At 43.9% G+C, this 17,046-nt stretch overlaps 2 protein-coding genes across 3 annotated transcripts; one reads left to right on the forward strand and one right to left on the reverse strand.

Moving 5' to 3' along the window:
- Positions 1 to 256: 256 nt before the first annotated feature.
- On the forward strand, positions 257 to 3,007 carry LOC135710485 (molybdenum cofactor sulfurase 3-like). Of its 2 annotated transcripts, XM_065233080.1 has the most exons (4): positions 257 to 440; positions 514 to 616; positions 715 to 1,324; positions 1,381 to 3,007. In XM_065233080.1, exons 2-4 carry the CDS (start codon positions 547 to 549, stop codon positions 2,993 to 2,995), a joined length of 2,295 nt encoding a protein of 764 aa, XP_065089152.1. In that variant the 5' UTR covers positions 257 to 440; positions 514 to 546; the 3' UTR covers positions 2,996 to 3,007. The 2 variants fall into 2 exon arrangements, with proteins under 2 accessions (XP_065089152.1, XP_065089153.1); XM_065233081.1 differs by having other exon boundaries at positions 257 to 616.
- LOC135710486 (migration and invasion enhancer 1-like) lies at positions 3,001 to 8,239 on the reverse strand. Its single transcript, XM_065233082.1, has 2 exons — positions 8,173 to 8,239; positions 3,001 to 3,312 (listed from the first exon to the last, which is right to left on the reverse strand). Exons 1-2 carry the CDS (start codon positions 8,223 to 8,225, stop codon positions 3,051 to 3,053), a joined length of 315 nt encoding a protein of 104 aa, XP_065089154.1. The 5' UTR covers positions 8,226 to 8,239; the 3' UTR covers positions 3,001 to 3,050.
- Positions 8,240 to 17,046: the final 8,807 nt, after the last annotated feature.

The following is a 17,046-nucleotide window of genomic DNA, read 5'->3' on the forward strand; positions in this document are numbered from 1 at the left end:
ATGTGAAGTTAGCAGGAAAAAAGCTCTGCGGAGCAAAAAAAATGTGAAGCTAGCAGGAAAGTTTTTTTTTCTTGCTGGTAGTTCGTCGTTTGATACATAGGCGGCGCAAAAAAATTTTTTTTCTTGCTCGAATTTTCCTGCTAGTTTGGCAGAGGTGTCCAGTTTGTGTTTCAACCAACAATACCAAATCCATACACATGCATGCCTGTGTTCTTGACCAACTATTCATCAGTAGCAACAGTAGTGGTAGCTAGTAGCCAGCTGGTGCAGCTGAATGTAGTAAACAAGTGCTTAGAGTTTCACCCGCAAGTGCCCTGCTAATTTGTGATGAGTCTTCATTTTTGACGACGCGAAGACGATACCCATAATTTGTTTATCGGCACCCTTCCGCACTTCGTTATCAACTTTCAGTCGCCACTTATCAGCAAACTTGGACAGAAGTAGAAAAATCCATTCCTTCGAGCAACAGGTAGATTTCTCAGTGTTTCTAAATTTCTATTTTTTCCATTCAAGGCTTTCCAAAATTAACTCCTTAAACAATCAGTAATGGATTTGCACAGCCCCTATACAACAGAAGAAGCAATTGCTATCGAGAAGGAATTCACTCGAGTGAAAGGTAAGCCGGGTAATTATATTCAAAACAGAAAGAACTTTGAAAGCTTGAAATCAAGAAAATTATTAGCAAACAATTACCAAGTAGTAAAATTCACATAGAAAAATGCTACCTCGATCATGCCGGAACGACCCTGTACGCGGAGTCACAAATCCAAGCCGCCTGCGAAAAGCTCGCACAGAACCTGTACTGTAATCCGCACACGAGCCGAACGACGGGAGACCTGCTGGATCAGGTCCGTTACCGGGTGCTGCGTCACTTCAACACCCGATCCTCAGAGTATAGTTTGATTTTTACCTCCGGTACCACGGCCAGTTTGAAAATCGTAGCCGAGTGCTACGACTTTGATCCCGAGGGAGCCTTCGTCTATCTAAAGGACAGCCACACGTCAGTGCTGGGAATGCGGGAAATCGTTGGAACCGAGCGGATCTATCCGATCGAACGGAAGCAGCTACTGAAACAGATCGAGTTCGATGGTAGATCGAGCAATGAACGTTCATCCTTGGTAGTCTTTCCAGCTCAATGCAATTTCAATGGGGTTAAGTATCCTCTGGAACTGATCCAGAAGATACAAACCGATGGAATAGAAGGCTACGGAAAGGAGCAGTTCCGGGTCTGTTTGGATGCGGCCAGCTTCGTGTCCACTAGCTTCCTAGATTTGTCCAAGTACCAACCGGACTTTGTGTTTCTTTCGTTTTACAAGGTTTTTGGGTATGTTTAAATTGTCTGGTATAATCCAACAGTTGAGATATTTTTCTTTTCTCCAGATACCCAACCGGGTTGGGAGCCTTGTTGGTCCACCGCAGCGCTACGAATCTACTCAACAAAAAGTACTACGGTGGTGGAACGGTCAAAATAGCCATGTCCGGAAGAAACTTTCATGTGAAGCGAGATTCTCTCGCGGAGCGCTTCGAAGATGGAACGATTGCCTTCACTTCAATCATAGCCCTGCTGCAGGGATTCGAAACTCTCGAACGATTAGTTCCTTCAAGCGCAGGGCTACGCTCAATCGAGCGGATATCTCAACAAACTTTCCATCTGGGAAGGTACTGCTTTCAGCGATTAAAGGCTCTCCGCCACTCCAATGGAACTGAAGTCGTCAGACTTTATCACGATTCGGAATTCAGCGACAGGCGCCTGCAGGGAGGAATCGTAAACTTCAACATTCTCCATGAAGATGGAACCTTCGTAGGATTTGCCGAAGTTTCCTACATGGCCAGCATCCATAACATTGTGCTGAGAACGGGCTGTTTCTGCAATCCAGGAGCATGCCAAAGGCTGCTTGAACTGACGGACGACGACATCCTGAAGCAGTTTGACGCTGGACACGTTTGCGGCGACGCAAACGATCTCATCGATGGACAACCCACCGGTTCCGTAAGAGTATCGTTTGGCTACATGACCCGGAAAGAGGACATCGATCGTTTGATCGAAATGATCGAGAAATGCTACATCAGGAAGTCCTTAGCCAACGGGCTAACGCGAGCACAGATCGTTTCCAACTACAAGACCCACGATCAACCCCGACTTAAGATGATCTGCCTTTTCCCGATCAAGTCCTGTGGAGCTTTCAAAGTAACAACCAGATGGCCTTTGAGTCATAAAGGGCTCAAACACGACCGAGAATTTGTCATCGTAGATGAGAATGGAGTTGCCGTAACGCAGAAGAAGCTAACCGAAATGTGCCTTATTCGACCTCGGATCGACCTGAACAACAACGAGATGATCCTATCCCATCCGTCGATGGATGATTTCGTGCTGGATTTGACTTCCTTATCGGACGTAGATGATACGCAACAGGTGAAGCTCTGTCAGACCAAAGTATGCCAGGATAACATCCAAGCGATCGACTGTGGGGACGAAGTTGCTGACTGGATCAGCGTAGCCCTACAGACGTCCGGTCTCCGTTTGCTAAAGCAATCCGACGAAGAAGTGCGAACCTTCCAGAAATCGGAGAAGGAAATTTCCCTCTCCAATCAGGCACAGTTTTTGTTGATCAATCAAACTTCGGTTCGATGGTTGGCTGAAAAGGTCCCCGATTGGGATGAGCTGCATGAAGAACCTGCGTTGGAATCGTTGGTCGATCGCTTCCGAGGGAATTTGATTGTTGAAACTTCCAATGCAATGGAGGAATGCGATTGGAAGCGGGTCACGATAGGTGCCATGGAATTTGGGGTGGATGGACCATGCTCTCGCTGCCAAATGATTTGCATCGATCAGGGGAGTGGAATCAAGACGACGGAACCGCTGCGAACGATCGCACGGGAGTTCAAGGGGAAAATGCGCTTCGGAGTCTACCTTTCCCACGTGGGTATGCTCAGGGATGGTTCGGATGAACAGTGGTTGTACTGTAATAGTACGGTGCAGGGACTAGTCGCATAACATGTTGGTTTTATTGGAGTTGTAAGGACACTTACCTTTGATTGAATCCGAAATCCTACTGAACAACACAATCCGTGATGGGTTGTTCTTTAACCTTGGCCACCGGGCGGCCTTCCTTGGCGGCTATCACATTAGTTACGACTTCCTCGTAGTCCGGGAAAGCCAGCGAGTTCAGCTTCGAGTGGACGAGGCTGTCATTGATCTGCACCTCGAACGAACCTCGACGGCCGATTTTGCACGCTACCTGGGCACCAGGGATGCGCTCCTTGATCAGGTGGCTCAGTTCCAAGCACTGGGGTTTGGAATTGCAGATGTTGCTGAAAATGAGCGAATGCGAATGATTAACGAGATCAGCATTGGTTTGTCCTTTTTTAACTGAATTGGACCATTTCTGGATTAATTTTGTGTCAACTATTTGAAGCAGAGGATAGAAAGCTCAAATGTCAATTCAGGCATAACATTTGATAACGGCACAAAAGCATTTGTAAACAAACTTTCTAAGGCCCTTTACACGCGAACCAAAGTACGCCCACGCAAACCAATACCACTTACGGAAAGGTGAGAGTTGCTCCCATCTGATGATAATGTTGGTTTGCGTGAGCGTACTTCGCATGTAAAGGGCCTTAGAAATTTTGTTTACAAATGCTTTTGTGCCGTTATCAAATGTTATGCCTGAATTATTCAAGCGTTTACTTGTATTTGTTTTGGGATTTTCTGAAATTTATTCGGCCTATTCTGCGCGGCGTGTAAGGTGAGGTGACTCGCTGTCACTAGTGAAGAGACAATTGGGTTGTTTAGGGGTATTGAGGTAAACACATATTCGTTATCTGCATTAAAAATGGAACCGAAAACCAAAATTTCATCAATTTTGGTACACTGGAACTATTTTAAATATGTACGATTACATTGGGCAATGTCATCACGATTAACCCATATCGTGATGATAGCAAGGCTGAGGAGGTGCGAATCGTCGAGCGTCTGTCCACCAGGAGGTGCGGCTCGAACAGCGTCTGTCTGGGATCCAGCGGCTAAAAAAGAAATGCTGTATTGTGTCAGCTAAATCCAAGATGGCAGCCCCATCTACACAATAACCCGAGCGTCTGTCCACCAGGAGGTGCGGCTCAAACAGCGTCTGTCTGGCATCCAGCGGCTGAAACAAGAAATGTTGAATCGTGTCAACTAAACCTAAGATGGCAGCCCCATCAACACGATGTAGGTATCGCGACCCTGGTACGGTAGCATACTAAATTATAAAAATACTCAGAAAAATGAAGTAAGAAGAAGAAAAAACGAACGGAATTTTCGGCAACTGACCCAACGGCAACGAAATAAGGACAATGAATGGAAATTCGGTTCTTGGAATGTCAGAACGATAAATGAACCTGGACGAGTGGGCCTTCTGGCCCGTGAACTGCAAAAGGTGAATGTGAGTGTGGCTGCTATTCAAGAAGTACGGTGGCTTAGATCTGGAGAACGTGAATTCAGGGCGGTAGATCCTATCGCCAACACATCGTTCAAATACCATATCTACTACAGCGGTGGCGATAGAGCAGAACACGGAGTTGGTTTCGTAGTGATTGGGAAACAGATGAAGCGGGTTATGCAGTGGAAACCGGTTGGCGAGCGCATCTGCGTTTTGAGGATTCGTGGCAAATTCTTCAATTACAGCCTGATCAACATCTACGCACCGACTAACGATAAATCCGATGACGTGAAGGATGCGTTTTATGGAAGCCTGGATAAAACCTATGATGAGTGCCCTAAACACGACGTGAAGATTGTCATCGGAGATGCAAACGCGCAGGTCGGAAGAGAGGACTTCTTTCGCCCAATCATTGGAACAAAAAGCCTTTACTCTGCAACGAATGATAATGGCCTGAAGCTGATAAACTTCGCTGCTGCTCGTGATATGGTTATCAGTAGCACCCACTTTGAACGCAAGGATATCCGAAAGCACACCTGGAGGCATTTCTCGGATGCCGTAGATGTCAGGACCTTCAGGGGGCCTAATATCGACTCGGATCACTACCTCGTTGTCGCGAAAATTCGAGCGCGTCTATCGACCGTTACGAGTTCGAGAAACCGGAGATCGATGCGTTGCAACATCCAGCGTTTGACAGTAGATGGTGTTGCTGCAGAGTACCACCAGAAGCTGAATGAGCGGATAGCGGAAATCAACGTGAACGAGAATCTCAACAATCTGTGGGAAGCTGTCCACGGAGCGGTGAGCACAACAGCACGAGAGGTGATAGGTACAGCTCAGAGGCGCTCCGGAACGGGTGGTTTGACGAGGAGTGCCAACGAGTGACAGAGGAGAAGAACGTCGCCAGAAGCCGGATGTTGGTGTCTGGTACCCGTCAGAATAGAGAGCGGTACAGGGTAGCAAGGTCAGCCGAGAAACGAACCCATCGCAGGAAAAAAAAGGCAGTACGAGGAACGCGTTATTGCCGAGGCGCAAGAAAGTATGGAGCAGAATGATATGCGAAGGTTTTACGCAACTGCCAATGGCGTGAGGAGTAAGACAGCGCCGTCTCCCGCCATGTGCTATGACCTTGAAGGTAATCTGCTGACAGATAAAACGATGGTGGCTGCCAGGTGGAAGGAGTACTTCGAGACGTTGCTGAACGGAGAGAAGGAGAGAGCATCAACAAACAGAACACACATCGACGACGATGGTCAAGCTGTGTAACCACCAACGCTAGAAGAAGTGAAAAAGGCGATACGAGAGCTGAAAAACAGTAAGGCTGCGGGGAAGGACTAGCTCCCGGCCGAACTTCTCAAACACGGAAGTGAGCAGCTGCACCAGATGATCCACCGTATACTGCTCAAGATATGGGAGGAGGAAGAATTGCCCGCTAGTTGGTTGGATAGTCTCGTTTGTCCCCTCTACAAAAAGGGACACAGACTGGAGTGCGCCAATTACAGAGGAATCACGCTTCTGAATTCGGCGTACAAAATATTATCACGTGTTCTGGTCAACAGATTGAGACCGCTTGAGGAATCCTTCGTCGGCGAATACCAGGCTGGTTTTCGTGAGGGTCGATCAACGACGGATCAAATGTTTACCCTGCGTCAAACCTTTGAGAAGTTCCGGGAATACAACTTGCAGACTCATCATCTGTTCACAGATTTCAAGGCAGCGTACGATTCAGCAAAGAGAAACGAGCTATGGCAGATAATGCAAGAAAACGGCTTTCCGACGAAACTAATTAGGCTGATTCGTGCAACGCTGGATGGTTCGAAATCATGTGTACGGTTTGCAGACGAGATTTCGGCCTCGTTCGTGACCTTAGATGGGTTGAAGCAGGGAGATGCTCTTTCGAACTTGCTATTCAACATCGCCCTCGAAGGAGCGATTAGGAGAGCTGGCGTGCAGAGGAACGGTACCATCATCACAAAGTCGCACATGCTCCTTGGTTTTGCGGACGACATCGACATCATCGAAATCGACCGTAGAGCAGTGGAAGAGGCGTTCGCGCCTTTTTCGATAAATTCTACCAAAACGAAGTACATGGTCGCCGGTAGAAAGCGTGGGAGCAATAGTGGTGTTGATAGTGAAGTGGTGCTAGATGGCTAAAAATTTGAAGTTGTGGACGAATTTGTTTATCTTGGTACTTTAGTGACGTGCGAAAATGATGTTACCCGCGAGGTGAAAAGGCGTATTGCAGCCGCGAACAGGGCTTTCTACGGGTTGCGTAGCCAGCTGAAGTCCCGCAGCTTGCGTACGAAAACGAAATTCGCGCTGTACAAGACGTTGATTCTGCCGGTAACCCTTTATGGCCACGAATCGTGGGCATTGAAAAAGTGCTGCGAACAATACTCGGCGGTAAACTGGAAAATTGCATCTGGCGGCTTCGCATGAATCACGAGTTGTACCAAGTATATAGCGGCATGGATATTGTGAAGCTTTTAAAACACGGCAGGCTACAGTGGGCTGGGCATGTGGCACGAATGCCGGAAGAGCGTCAAGCGAAATCAATATTCAGAACTCACGGTCTCCCAGTGTTGGTGAGTTCTTTGCCGTTAATGTTGACGAAAAGTTCACTATTTTGACATACAGAAATTCAAAACAAAATTTTTTTTTGTGCGAATTTGGACGGTTTTTGACCTGTTCCATATAACCGGAAGGTGTACGCTGGTCACAAATGCCGTGCCAAACTGATTTCCTACGCAATTAATTAAGCTTTGATGTGAATTTTGCTAATAAACACGAGGAGAATTGCTTATAGCAAACTTGCCATAACAAAATGGGCATGGTTCATTTTAGTATACAAACTAACAATTCTTCCGACTGTGTCACCTCTTTTACTCGCCTAGCTGCACGATGACGTCACGAATGAACGCGATGAACCCGCATTCATCAGTTTGACATCCAGTGGTGGTTTGTTTACCTTTGCTTGTTAGTCGATTCAAGTGGATTTGAGATGATATCCGACTATGTTCGTTTGAAAAAAAATCCTCTCCAAAAAATTTAGAACACATTTAATTATTTTTTTAATTTTTTTTTCTAAGTCCATGTAAACAAACCACTGCCAGATGTCAAAAAAGTGAGGTTAACCCGACGGTGCAGCTTCCTATTGTCGGTTAACTTTAGGTTGAATATATAGCGAATAGGTTGCCTGTAAATTAATGATTCCCAATTCGCGATATATTCCACGTAAAGTTGACCGACAATACAAAACCATCCATGGACCCTACTGACTACCATAATCATTACCATTAAAATCCTCAAACCATAAGTAAAAAACTTCTAATATAGTTTTCTTTCGGAAAATGTTTGGAGAAATCCAGAATTTTGAATGGTAATGGTTCTTCACAACCCATTATTTGTAAGGTTCACAGGTAAATTTAATCGGACGCCAATGAAGATATTATCGTTTTGAAAAATCCAATGAAAGTTATGTGTCAATGATTTTCATATAACCTAAGACAACAAATCATATGATGTCTTTGATACAACCTTAATTTAAGACACATATTTCGGAGAACAGTAGCCTCCAATAAATTAGCCAGTAGCGCAATTTTATATGAAAATCCAATCAATGGTTTTAACGTGTAATTTTCGTTCTGTGTAGATACGCTTTTAACAACCGCAGAACCAATATTCTATTAGCTGACTTTCACAAGGAAAAGATAATTTTCCCAATTTAATCTGCTGTAAATTATGAAACACTTACCAATATTCAATGTCCACCCGCACCTGATTCGATTTATCACCGCCTTTTTCCATGATTTTCCACACACGAAGCTTACAGCACACCAACACCCGCGTTTGTTTACATATTTTCCGACTCACGTAACTCCAACGATCACCACCGCTGGGCATCGTCGATATTCTTGGCGGCGCCGCGTCGCAATCCGTCAAACTTCTTCTGTTCTCTCTCTCGTTTCGTCGGCAGTTTTGTTTACATTCCTCTCGCAAAATTTGACAGTTAACGGTACTTTTCTTTTGTGTTTGCTCTTCGTCGTCGCGCGAACGAACAGCTCAACTCCAGCGGGCGACGCTCGGCTCCACTCGGCGGCGGCGGCGGCGGCTGTCTTTTCGACCAGACCCAGTCGTAATGGCGATCCCGTTGCAGGTGGAGGGTTTGTGAACGAAAGCGGAATTATTAGAGTTTATTCGGAGGACTTTTTTCTGCTGCCTACATTTTCCATTTGAGTTTCCCCTCCATCATCGTTGGTGCGTCGTGTGCGTAATTTTTTTTTGTTCGAAAAATAGAATTTTCTTTCGTTCGAGGAGAACCGTCGCGGCTAGTTATTGGGAAAATTTAAAAGGAAGTTTTCCTTCCGCCTGCAGCGCCCAGTGCGTCGTGTTTCTTTTGCGTTTTTTGCCCAGCGTGAGTGACAAAGTTTAAATTTTCATTGCGTGTGGTAGGGCGGCCGAGCATCGCCAAAGACGCGAGTGTGTTGGTGTGTGAAGAGTCAGAAGAAAATAAAAATAAGGTGCTGCTGTGGGGGAAGAAACCGTAGCGAAAAAGATTCGCGAGGGTTTTTTTGTCCGTCGATTGGATTTTATTGGATTCTGTGTGATTGTGGATTCTGGGGGTTTCAGTTTTCCAAATCCCCCGAGCCAAGAGTGAGAACAAACAGCAGATTGCGGCGGTGTGGGATTGCTATCGTACGGTACCTGTGTATTGGTGGGAGCGCGGATTAATCTGATTAGGAGGAAATTTGATTAGTAAACAGGAAGAGCAAGGTGTGCAGGATTTCCAACATTGTTCAATTTATTGTTTACATAATAAATAATATTCCTGCTACCGCTCGGTGCGGAAAAGTTGACAGAATTTCTCAATCAATACGGCGAATGTTGTGGTGTGAATGTGAATCCGCCGATCGATGATTAGGAAGCGAAAATAGAAGCACAGTGGCAACCTACTTTCCGAGAGTTCAAAAGTGAATATTGCTGCCGCTGCGAGTGGGGAAAAAAAAATCACCGAATCAATGTGGTGGCCCCCTCTTTCTGTGTTTGTGTGTTTGGGTGATGATGATGATGATGATGATGGGGATGGAGATACGGATTAAGATGAGACGATGGTGTTGAACTGAACTTTATCGTCCAGTTCGCAACTAATATGTTTTACTCTCGAGGGTGTCGAGGTTGAAGATTTTCATCTCATTTGCTCGGTTTGAGGAGGTTTTGCTGAAGACAGGTTTTTGGATGGTGGAACTTGACAAATAACATCAATTTGCATTATCAGATCCATTCTGATAATGTTAAGATGAAGTTTGGCAATCGCAAATCTTACCATTAACGAAACAATTTACTTTTCGTGTTGGCACAATAATAATGGCAACTTGCGTTTAGTTATCCGAGTGTTTGAATAAGTGTATATACAACACACTTGAACAGAATACTGCTTAACAGGCATATTGTTTTTTATTTTGTACAGCTGACCAAATAAGTGGTACATTGCGTTCAGATTATAATTACACAAAGACGAAGAGATTGTGGAAACTTTCCACTCTTTGCTATCCTGCTCTTTTCAGTCAGTCTGAGCATGAACTAGTGGAAATTTCCACCCTTGGCGGTGGATGATGCCGAAGGAAAGGAAATGGGATAGTAGAAAGCATTGGCAGGTAATCGAGGAGTTTCGTAATTAATGCTATGGAAGGTTCTTGCAATTCATTGAGTTTCTAGTCGCTCATAGTCCTCGAGAGTCTGATTTATTGAATCCTAATAGTTCTCCCGGCTGGATATGCTTATCATCAAGTAGAACTGCATGCATCAAGCCTATACAAAACGACATTTAGGCTGTGAACCATTTGCCGAGTAAAATTAAATTCGTGGTTAAAAGTGACATTTGGAAAGTTATTTCTTATGTTCGAAAATCCCTGTGTGATCGATCGGTTTTCGAGCAGAACTCAACCACGGTTGTCAAAATTTAACTTCTTGTCGTTCAGAAATAACCACGCTCGGATAGCACCGTTAATCGATAACTTTCCATCTGTCAGATTTTAACCAAAAGTTAAAAAATCCGCTAAATGGTTCAGAGCCTTAGGTGATGGGCGACTCGCGCTACGAATCGATCCGCGGGATACCACTGTTCTCGGGCACCGGATTTATGACAATTGGGCACTTAAAGTCTGTGAATCTGTGGGACGTTATAAAGAACGGTCTACCAGAGGTAGCAGTTGAATTGAAGAAGTTCCAGAAGAACGACAGAAAAGCTGTATACCTGCCGAATTCGTCCATCCACGATGATTTGCTGGATCTCGGTCTGGGATGAAAAAAAAAACATCCAAGGAGATTTGGAGAGGCTTTGAAAACGCTTACGCGAAGTAGTCCGTTCCTTTACAGACTCCGGTCAAGATCCAGTTAGCGAAGCTCAAAAGATTGTTAAAAGTTTGGCGAGGAGAAATCACCGGAAGACGCCAATACGCTTAATAATACTTTCTTTTAACAGACTATGTAGAAAAATTAACCCGAAATATGAATGAAGCCAAGTTATCAACGAAAGAGTGAGACGATTAAGAGAATCGATCAATGTAGATTAGCCTATTTGAAATGTGACGCGAGGATTAGTTTCACTTGGATCATTGTGGCGACGCAAATTGCTGAAAAATCTTCCGGGAGCTTCGACAAACATTTTCAAGAATGTCGCCTAGGAGATGGAGCCGTTGGGTGGTCTTGAAAGAATTTCGAACAAGCTATTTCTGCTTTTGGATCAGTTAACCACAGCACAAACCTTTCCGGGTAATCCGCTGCCAAGAAGTACGCCTGAAAAGATCGCTAATGAGTCGCTTACCGTGACAATCAAGGAATTTAATCACGATCCTGCTGCGGGTATGACGTTCGATCGATGGTTCTCGAAGTATGAAGATTTATTCAGCACAAACGGGAGGAATCTGGATGACGCAGCAAAACCGTCTATTGATGCGAAGCCTCAGCGTTCCGGTTAGCGGAAAGTTTTGAAACTACCTCCTGCCACGGCACCCACGTTATTTCACTTTTGAAGAAGTTATGAAGAAGCTGAAATCCATTTTCGGACTCCACAAGTCTCAGTTCAGTCAACGGTACGATTGCCTACGAATCGTGAAGAACGAAGCGGATGACTAAGTTACTTACGCTGACATCGTCAATGGATTACATCATTCGAGCAGTTTAAAATGACGTTTCCTACCACTCGAACTTTAACGTGGAACAATAGTTTATCATTTTTTCTTCTACAACCTCGAGAAAATAGGGTCTTATTTGTAAAATGCTTGAAAAATCTGAAATTGATTGTTTCATTTCCGTAAAATCGCTGGTAGAAGGTCGTCCCAAAACTGCTCGACAATATGATTAATTGCCAGTGTGAGGATTTCGAATCACCCAAGAATATAATTGAATCACTTCGAAACGTAGTTAACCACTGCAGAAATCTTCAGTTTCGAAAGTATTGAATAACTTATGAAAAGTTCGAAATCACTTCAGAGAAGTTTGAACTAACTTCGGAAAGTACTGGATCACATCGGAAAAGTTTTGAACTACTTCAGAATTTACTGAATCATTTCAGAAGAATTAACAATCTTTGTGAAAAGTACTGAATCATTGCGGAAAGTTTGTAATGATTTCCGACTTCATTGCGGAAAGTCTGTAATGATTTGAAAATAATTGAATCAATTAGGAATGCACTGAATCACTTCCAAACAGTTTCGGAATCACTGGGGAAAATACTGATTAGCTTCAGAAAAGGTCGGAATCACTTCGGAAGTACAGAATCGCTTTAGAAAAGCTCATAATCACTTCGGAAAATGCTGAATCACTTCAGAAAGTACTGAATCACTTCAGCGAAATTGGGAATCATTTCCGAAAGTACTGACTCCCTTCAGAAAAGTTTTGAACAACTCCGGAAAGTCAGTTGACAGCTAAACCCCGTGCGTGAAAGACGTGTTTCTTTTATCCGTCTCGTTATCAGGTTACAAGCAAATGAGTTTTCTATCAGATGAGTGCTAAACGTGAGAACACCTTGGTAGTAGACTAAAGTGTGCCGAAGCGACCAGATGCGTCTGCCGTACAGAAATTCATGTACGGTGAGTTGAAACTGGACATAGCGGACGCTTTAAACATCCAGTTTCACAATGTTAGAAACTGTGTCCACGTCGAGATGGTAGATGCAGCAACAGCCAAGCGCTACTTTGCATCACACCATCTACAACACACTATGCTGTGCGAGAAAAAAGCTTACAAAATTCCTGTGTTCGTGGAAGACGAAGCCGTTAACGTGAGAATCCATGATCTCCCTCCGAAAACACCTAACACGTAAAAAGTTTGTAATCACTTCCGCAAGAACTGAATCACTTCGAAATGCACTGAATTGTTTTGAATAGCTTATGAAAAGTCCGAAATTACTTCAAACAAGTTTGGACTAACGTCGGAAAGTACTGAATCACTTCAGAAACGATTCCAATCACTTCGGAAAGTATTGAATCAGTTCGGAATGTATTGTATCACTTTAGAAATATTCGGAATCCCTTCTGAAAGTATTGAATCGATTCGGAAAAGTCGCAATCATTTCAGAAAGTACTGAATTATTTCACAAAGAACTGAACCATTTGTTTTTATGGTTACTTTAACACTCTTGGGTCATTCGTGACTTGTCCGGGGTGAGATTTGAACTCGTGACTTTGGCGTGAGAGGTATGGATGTTAAACACAACGCCGGGGACGCCTCAACAGAATCATTTCTGTAAGTACAAAATCACTTCAATAAGTACTAAATCACTTCAGAAAAGTTTAGAATCAGTCCGGAGCGTACTGAATCATTCCACAAAGTTTGTAAACACATCCACACACTACTTTAGAATTACTAAATCACGTCAGAAAAGATTATAATCACTTCAGAAAGTACAGATTCACTACTAGAAATCACTTCGATTTCGTTCATTTCTGAAGTGATTCAGTACTTTCCGATTTTTTCAAAAGTAAGTCAGTACTTTCCGAAGTGATTTAGAACTTTTTTTGAATCAGTACTTAAAGAATTGATTCCGAATATGTCTGGGTTGGTTCAGTTCTTTTAGAAGTGAATTCGAATTTAAATCATTTAGAAGAGTTTCGGAACATTTCCGAAGTGATTCAGTACATTCCAAAATGACTCCGCATATTTCTAAAGCAATCTAGTACTTTAGAGATTTAGAACCTTTCTGAAGCGATGCAGTACTTTCCGAAGTGATTCTGAACATTTATAAAGTGATACAGGTCTTTAGAAGTGGTTTCGAATTTTTATTTATTATTTATGTTACTGAGTGATTCAGTACTCTCCAATGTTATTTAGAACATTACTGAAGTGCTTCAAAGTGTGCTTTTCGAAGTGATTTCGATCGTTTCTGAAGTGATTCAGCATGTTTCGAAGTGATTTCGTATTTTTTAAAGTAATTCATCACTTTCCGAATGGATTTCGAACTTATTTGAAGTGATTTCTTTGAAATTATTCAGTACTCACCGAAATATTTATGAACATTTCTGAAGTGATTCAGTACTATCCCAAATGATTCCGTGCATATCTGCAATGATTTAGTTCTTTTAGACGTGATTAAGATTTTTTATTAAGTGATTCAGTCAGGGCAGTGGCTCCCCTATCTCTACTAAAAACAAGTAGTCACAGCCAGCATAACCGCGGGTCCACGCTTGGGCCTAGCTTTGATTGCTTTGTTTTCACTTTTTTATGCTGCCTACGAAAAGATGGCAGCGTGTCAGGCCCTTGGATTCAGTTCTTTCCGAAATGACTCAGAATATGTCTAAACTGATCTAGTACTTTCTGAAGTGATTGCTAACTTTTCTTAATTGATTCCGATCATTTCTGAAGGGAATCAGTACTTTTCGGAGTGATTTCGAAATTTTCAAAAGTGAGTCAGTATTTTTTCAAGATCCAAAGGCGCTTCCTTCCCCATGCACATTCAGCACGTTTTTCAGCTTTTTCGAATTTTGTTTTGATGATGCCAAACTTGTTGGAGGCTGATGCAATATGGAAATGAGTGTTGCAATACTCTTCTATGCGAGTCCATACTTATGGCGGGTAGTGTACTTCCAGAAGAAAGCTCGGGGTATTTCCAGAAGGATGTTGTGGGTTCTTCCTGGTCAATTATTTTCCAGAACTTTACGCCGACTCTCAAATTAGTGTTCTTTGAGCACTTCCTTGCCTTACCTTACCAATCAGGCTAAGGCCTTGTTGTCCTCTGCTGTCCGAAGAAGTCGTCTCCACTCTACTCGATCCATGGCCACAGTTCGCCAGCCTCGTAGTCTGCGAAGGGTTCGCAGGTCACCTTCTACTTGGTCGATCCACCTTGCCCGCTGCGCGCCTCTTCTTCTTGTTCCTGTTGGGTCGCTTTCTAGAACCATTTTCACTGGGTCGTCGTGCGGCATTCTTACGACGTGCCCAGCCCACCGTAGTCGCCCAATTTTTGCAATGTGGACGATGGATGGTTCTCCCAGCAGCTGGTGCAATTGGTGGTTCATTCGCCTCCTCCACGTTCCGTCATCCATCTGCACTCCACCGTAGATGGTACGCAACACCTTCCGTTCGAAAACACCAAGGGCGCGTTGGTCCTCCACGAGCATAGTCCAGGTCTCGTGGCCGTAAAGGACCACCGGTCTAATCAGCGTCTTGTAGACAGTCAACTTCGTGCGGCGGCGAATTTTATTCGAGCGGAGCGTCCTCCGGAGTCCAAAGTAGGCACGATTCCTTGCCATAATGCGTCTTTGAATTTCTCTGCTGGTATCATTTTCGGCGGTCACCAGTGATCCCAAATACACGAACTCATCGACCACCTCGATTTCGTCACCGTCAATCTGAACTCGGGGTGGGAGGCTAACATTGTCTTCCCTAGAACCTCTTCCTTTCATGTATTTTGTCTTTGATGCGTTGATGGCAAGTCCAATCCGTCTAGCTTCAGCCTTCAGTCTGATATACGTTTCCGCCATCATCTCAAAGTTCCGTGCCATAATGTCAATGTCATCGGCGAAGCCAAGGAGCTGGATGGACTTCCTGAATATCGTGCCACTCGTGTCTATCCCAGCTCTTCTGATCACACCTTCTAACGCGATGTTGAACAACAGCAGACACGAGCACTTCCACAGTTGTTAATTGAGAGCGTTCTAAGCTTGTTTCGTTTTTGCATTAGTATATTGTCACAATCATACTCTATGACCAGGATGTTCGAGAAACTTGTCAACTTGAAAAATTCGTAAACCGGACCGAGAATCGAACCCAGCCACCTTCAACATGGTCTTGCTTTCTCTAATAAACAAATACTATAAACGAACGATAACCCAAATGGTAGAACTATTCCACAGATGGTTGGGATGATACCCCGAACACGTCGTTAAGCACTTTCTTATGGTTATTTTTATTAGGGTTATAGCTGCCGGCGCCGGTGGTGTAGTGGTAAGCGTGACTGCTTTCTAACACCCCGATGGGTCTGGGTTCAATCCCAGCCGAGGTCGGTGGGATTTTTCTGAGGCATAAAAATCTCTGCTCACGTCTTCCTTCGGAAGGGAAGTAAAGCCGTTGGTCCAGGCCCATGTGTGTTGTGAATGGGTGCGATATCCTACGCAGGTGTGGAAGCTGCCTTCCTGCACATTCGATTGCCGTCAATGGATGGCAATCGATGTCCGTCGGTGATTGGCACTAGATTGCGGAACAGAGACCGACGTTAAATAAAGGAAAGAAGATTAGGGTTATAGCTGCGCCTTTACCGATTGAATTGAGGGAGGCCCAGAAGGATGCAAGGCTTATATTTAGATGCGACTATTTTTCAGTTCCTGAAGAAAGGTTGCTTATCTAGCTGAAAGAAGTACTGTGATTCTTTAATATTTAATCGCGAAGAAACTTCGGTTGGGTCCAGTTGGAACTTCTTGCTTCGAGGGTATCCAGAAAGACGTTTGAGTCTCTTTCAGAAGAACTTGCCAGATGCCCTTTTCACATGTTGTTCTTGACTTGTCAACTCGAAAAATTCGTAAACCGAACCGAGAATCGAACCCAGCCACCTTCAGCATGGTCTTGCTTTCCCTAATAAACAAATACTATAAAAGAACGATAACCCAAATGGTAGAACTATTTCACAGATGGTTGGGATGATACCCGAACACGTCGTTAAGCACTTTCTTATGGTTATTTTTATTAGGGTTATAGCTGCGCCTTTACCGATTGAATTAAGGGAGACCCAGAAGGATGCAAGGCTTATATTTAGATGCGACTATTTTTCAATTCCTGAAGAAAGGTTGCTTATCGAGCTGAAAGAAGTACTATAATTCTTCAGTATTTAATCGCGAAGAAACTTTGGTTGGGTCCAGTTGGAACTTCCTGCTTCGAGGGTATCCAGAAAGACGTTTGAGTCTCTTTCAGAAGAACTTGCCAGATACTTCCAGAAGGCTGTTCGAGCGATCGAGCGACATGAATCACCATAGAAATTACCATGAAATTTCTGCTCAATGCTCCGCCGTGTTCGCGGAAAACGTTTATCTAAGCCACGAACACGCGCACAAAAAATATGAGTTGGTTCGCGTCTGATCTATTCTGGACACATTTTTATCTAGATTCTATGCTTTTGACAGTACGGATCGCTGCAAATTTG

The sequence above is a fragment of the Ochlerotatus camptorhynchus genome, unplaced genomic scaffold (genome assembly GCF_037179485.1).
Source record: "Ochlerotatus camptorhynchus isolate MF236.1 unplaced genomic scaffold, CSIRO-AGI_Acam_v1.1 ptg000389l, whole genome shotgun sequence".
Taxonomy (NCBI): Eukaryota; Metazoa; Arthropoda; class Insecta; order Diptera; family Culicidae; genus Ochlerotatus; species Ochlerotatus camptorhynchus.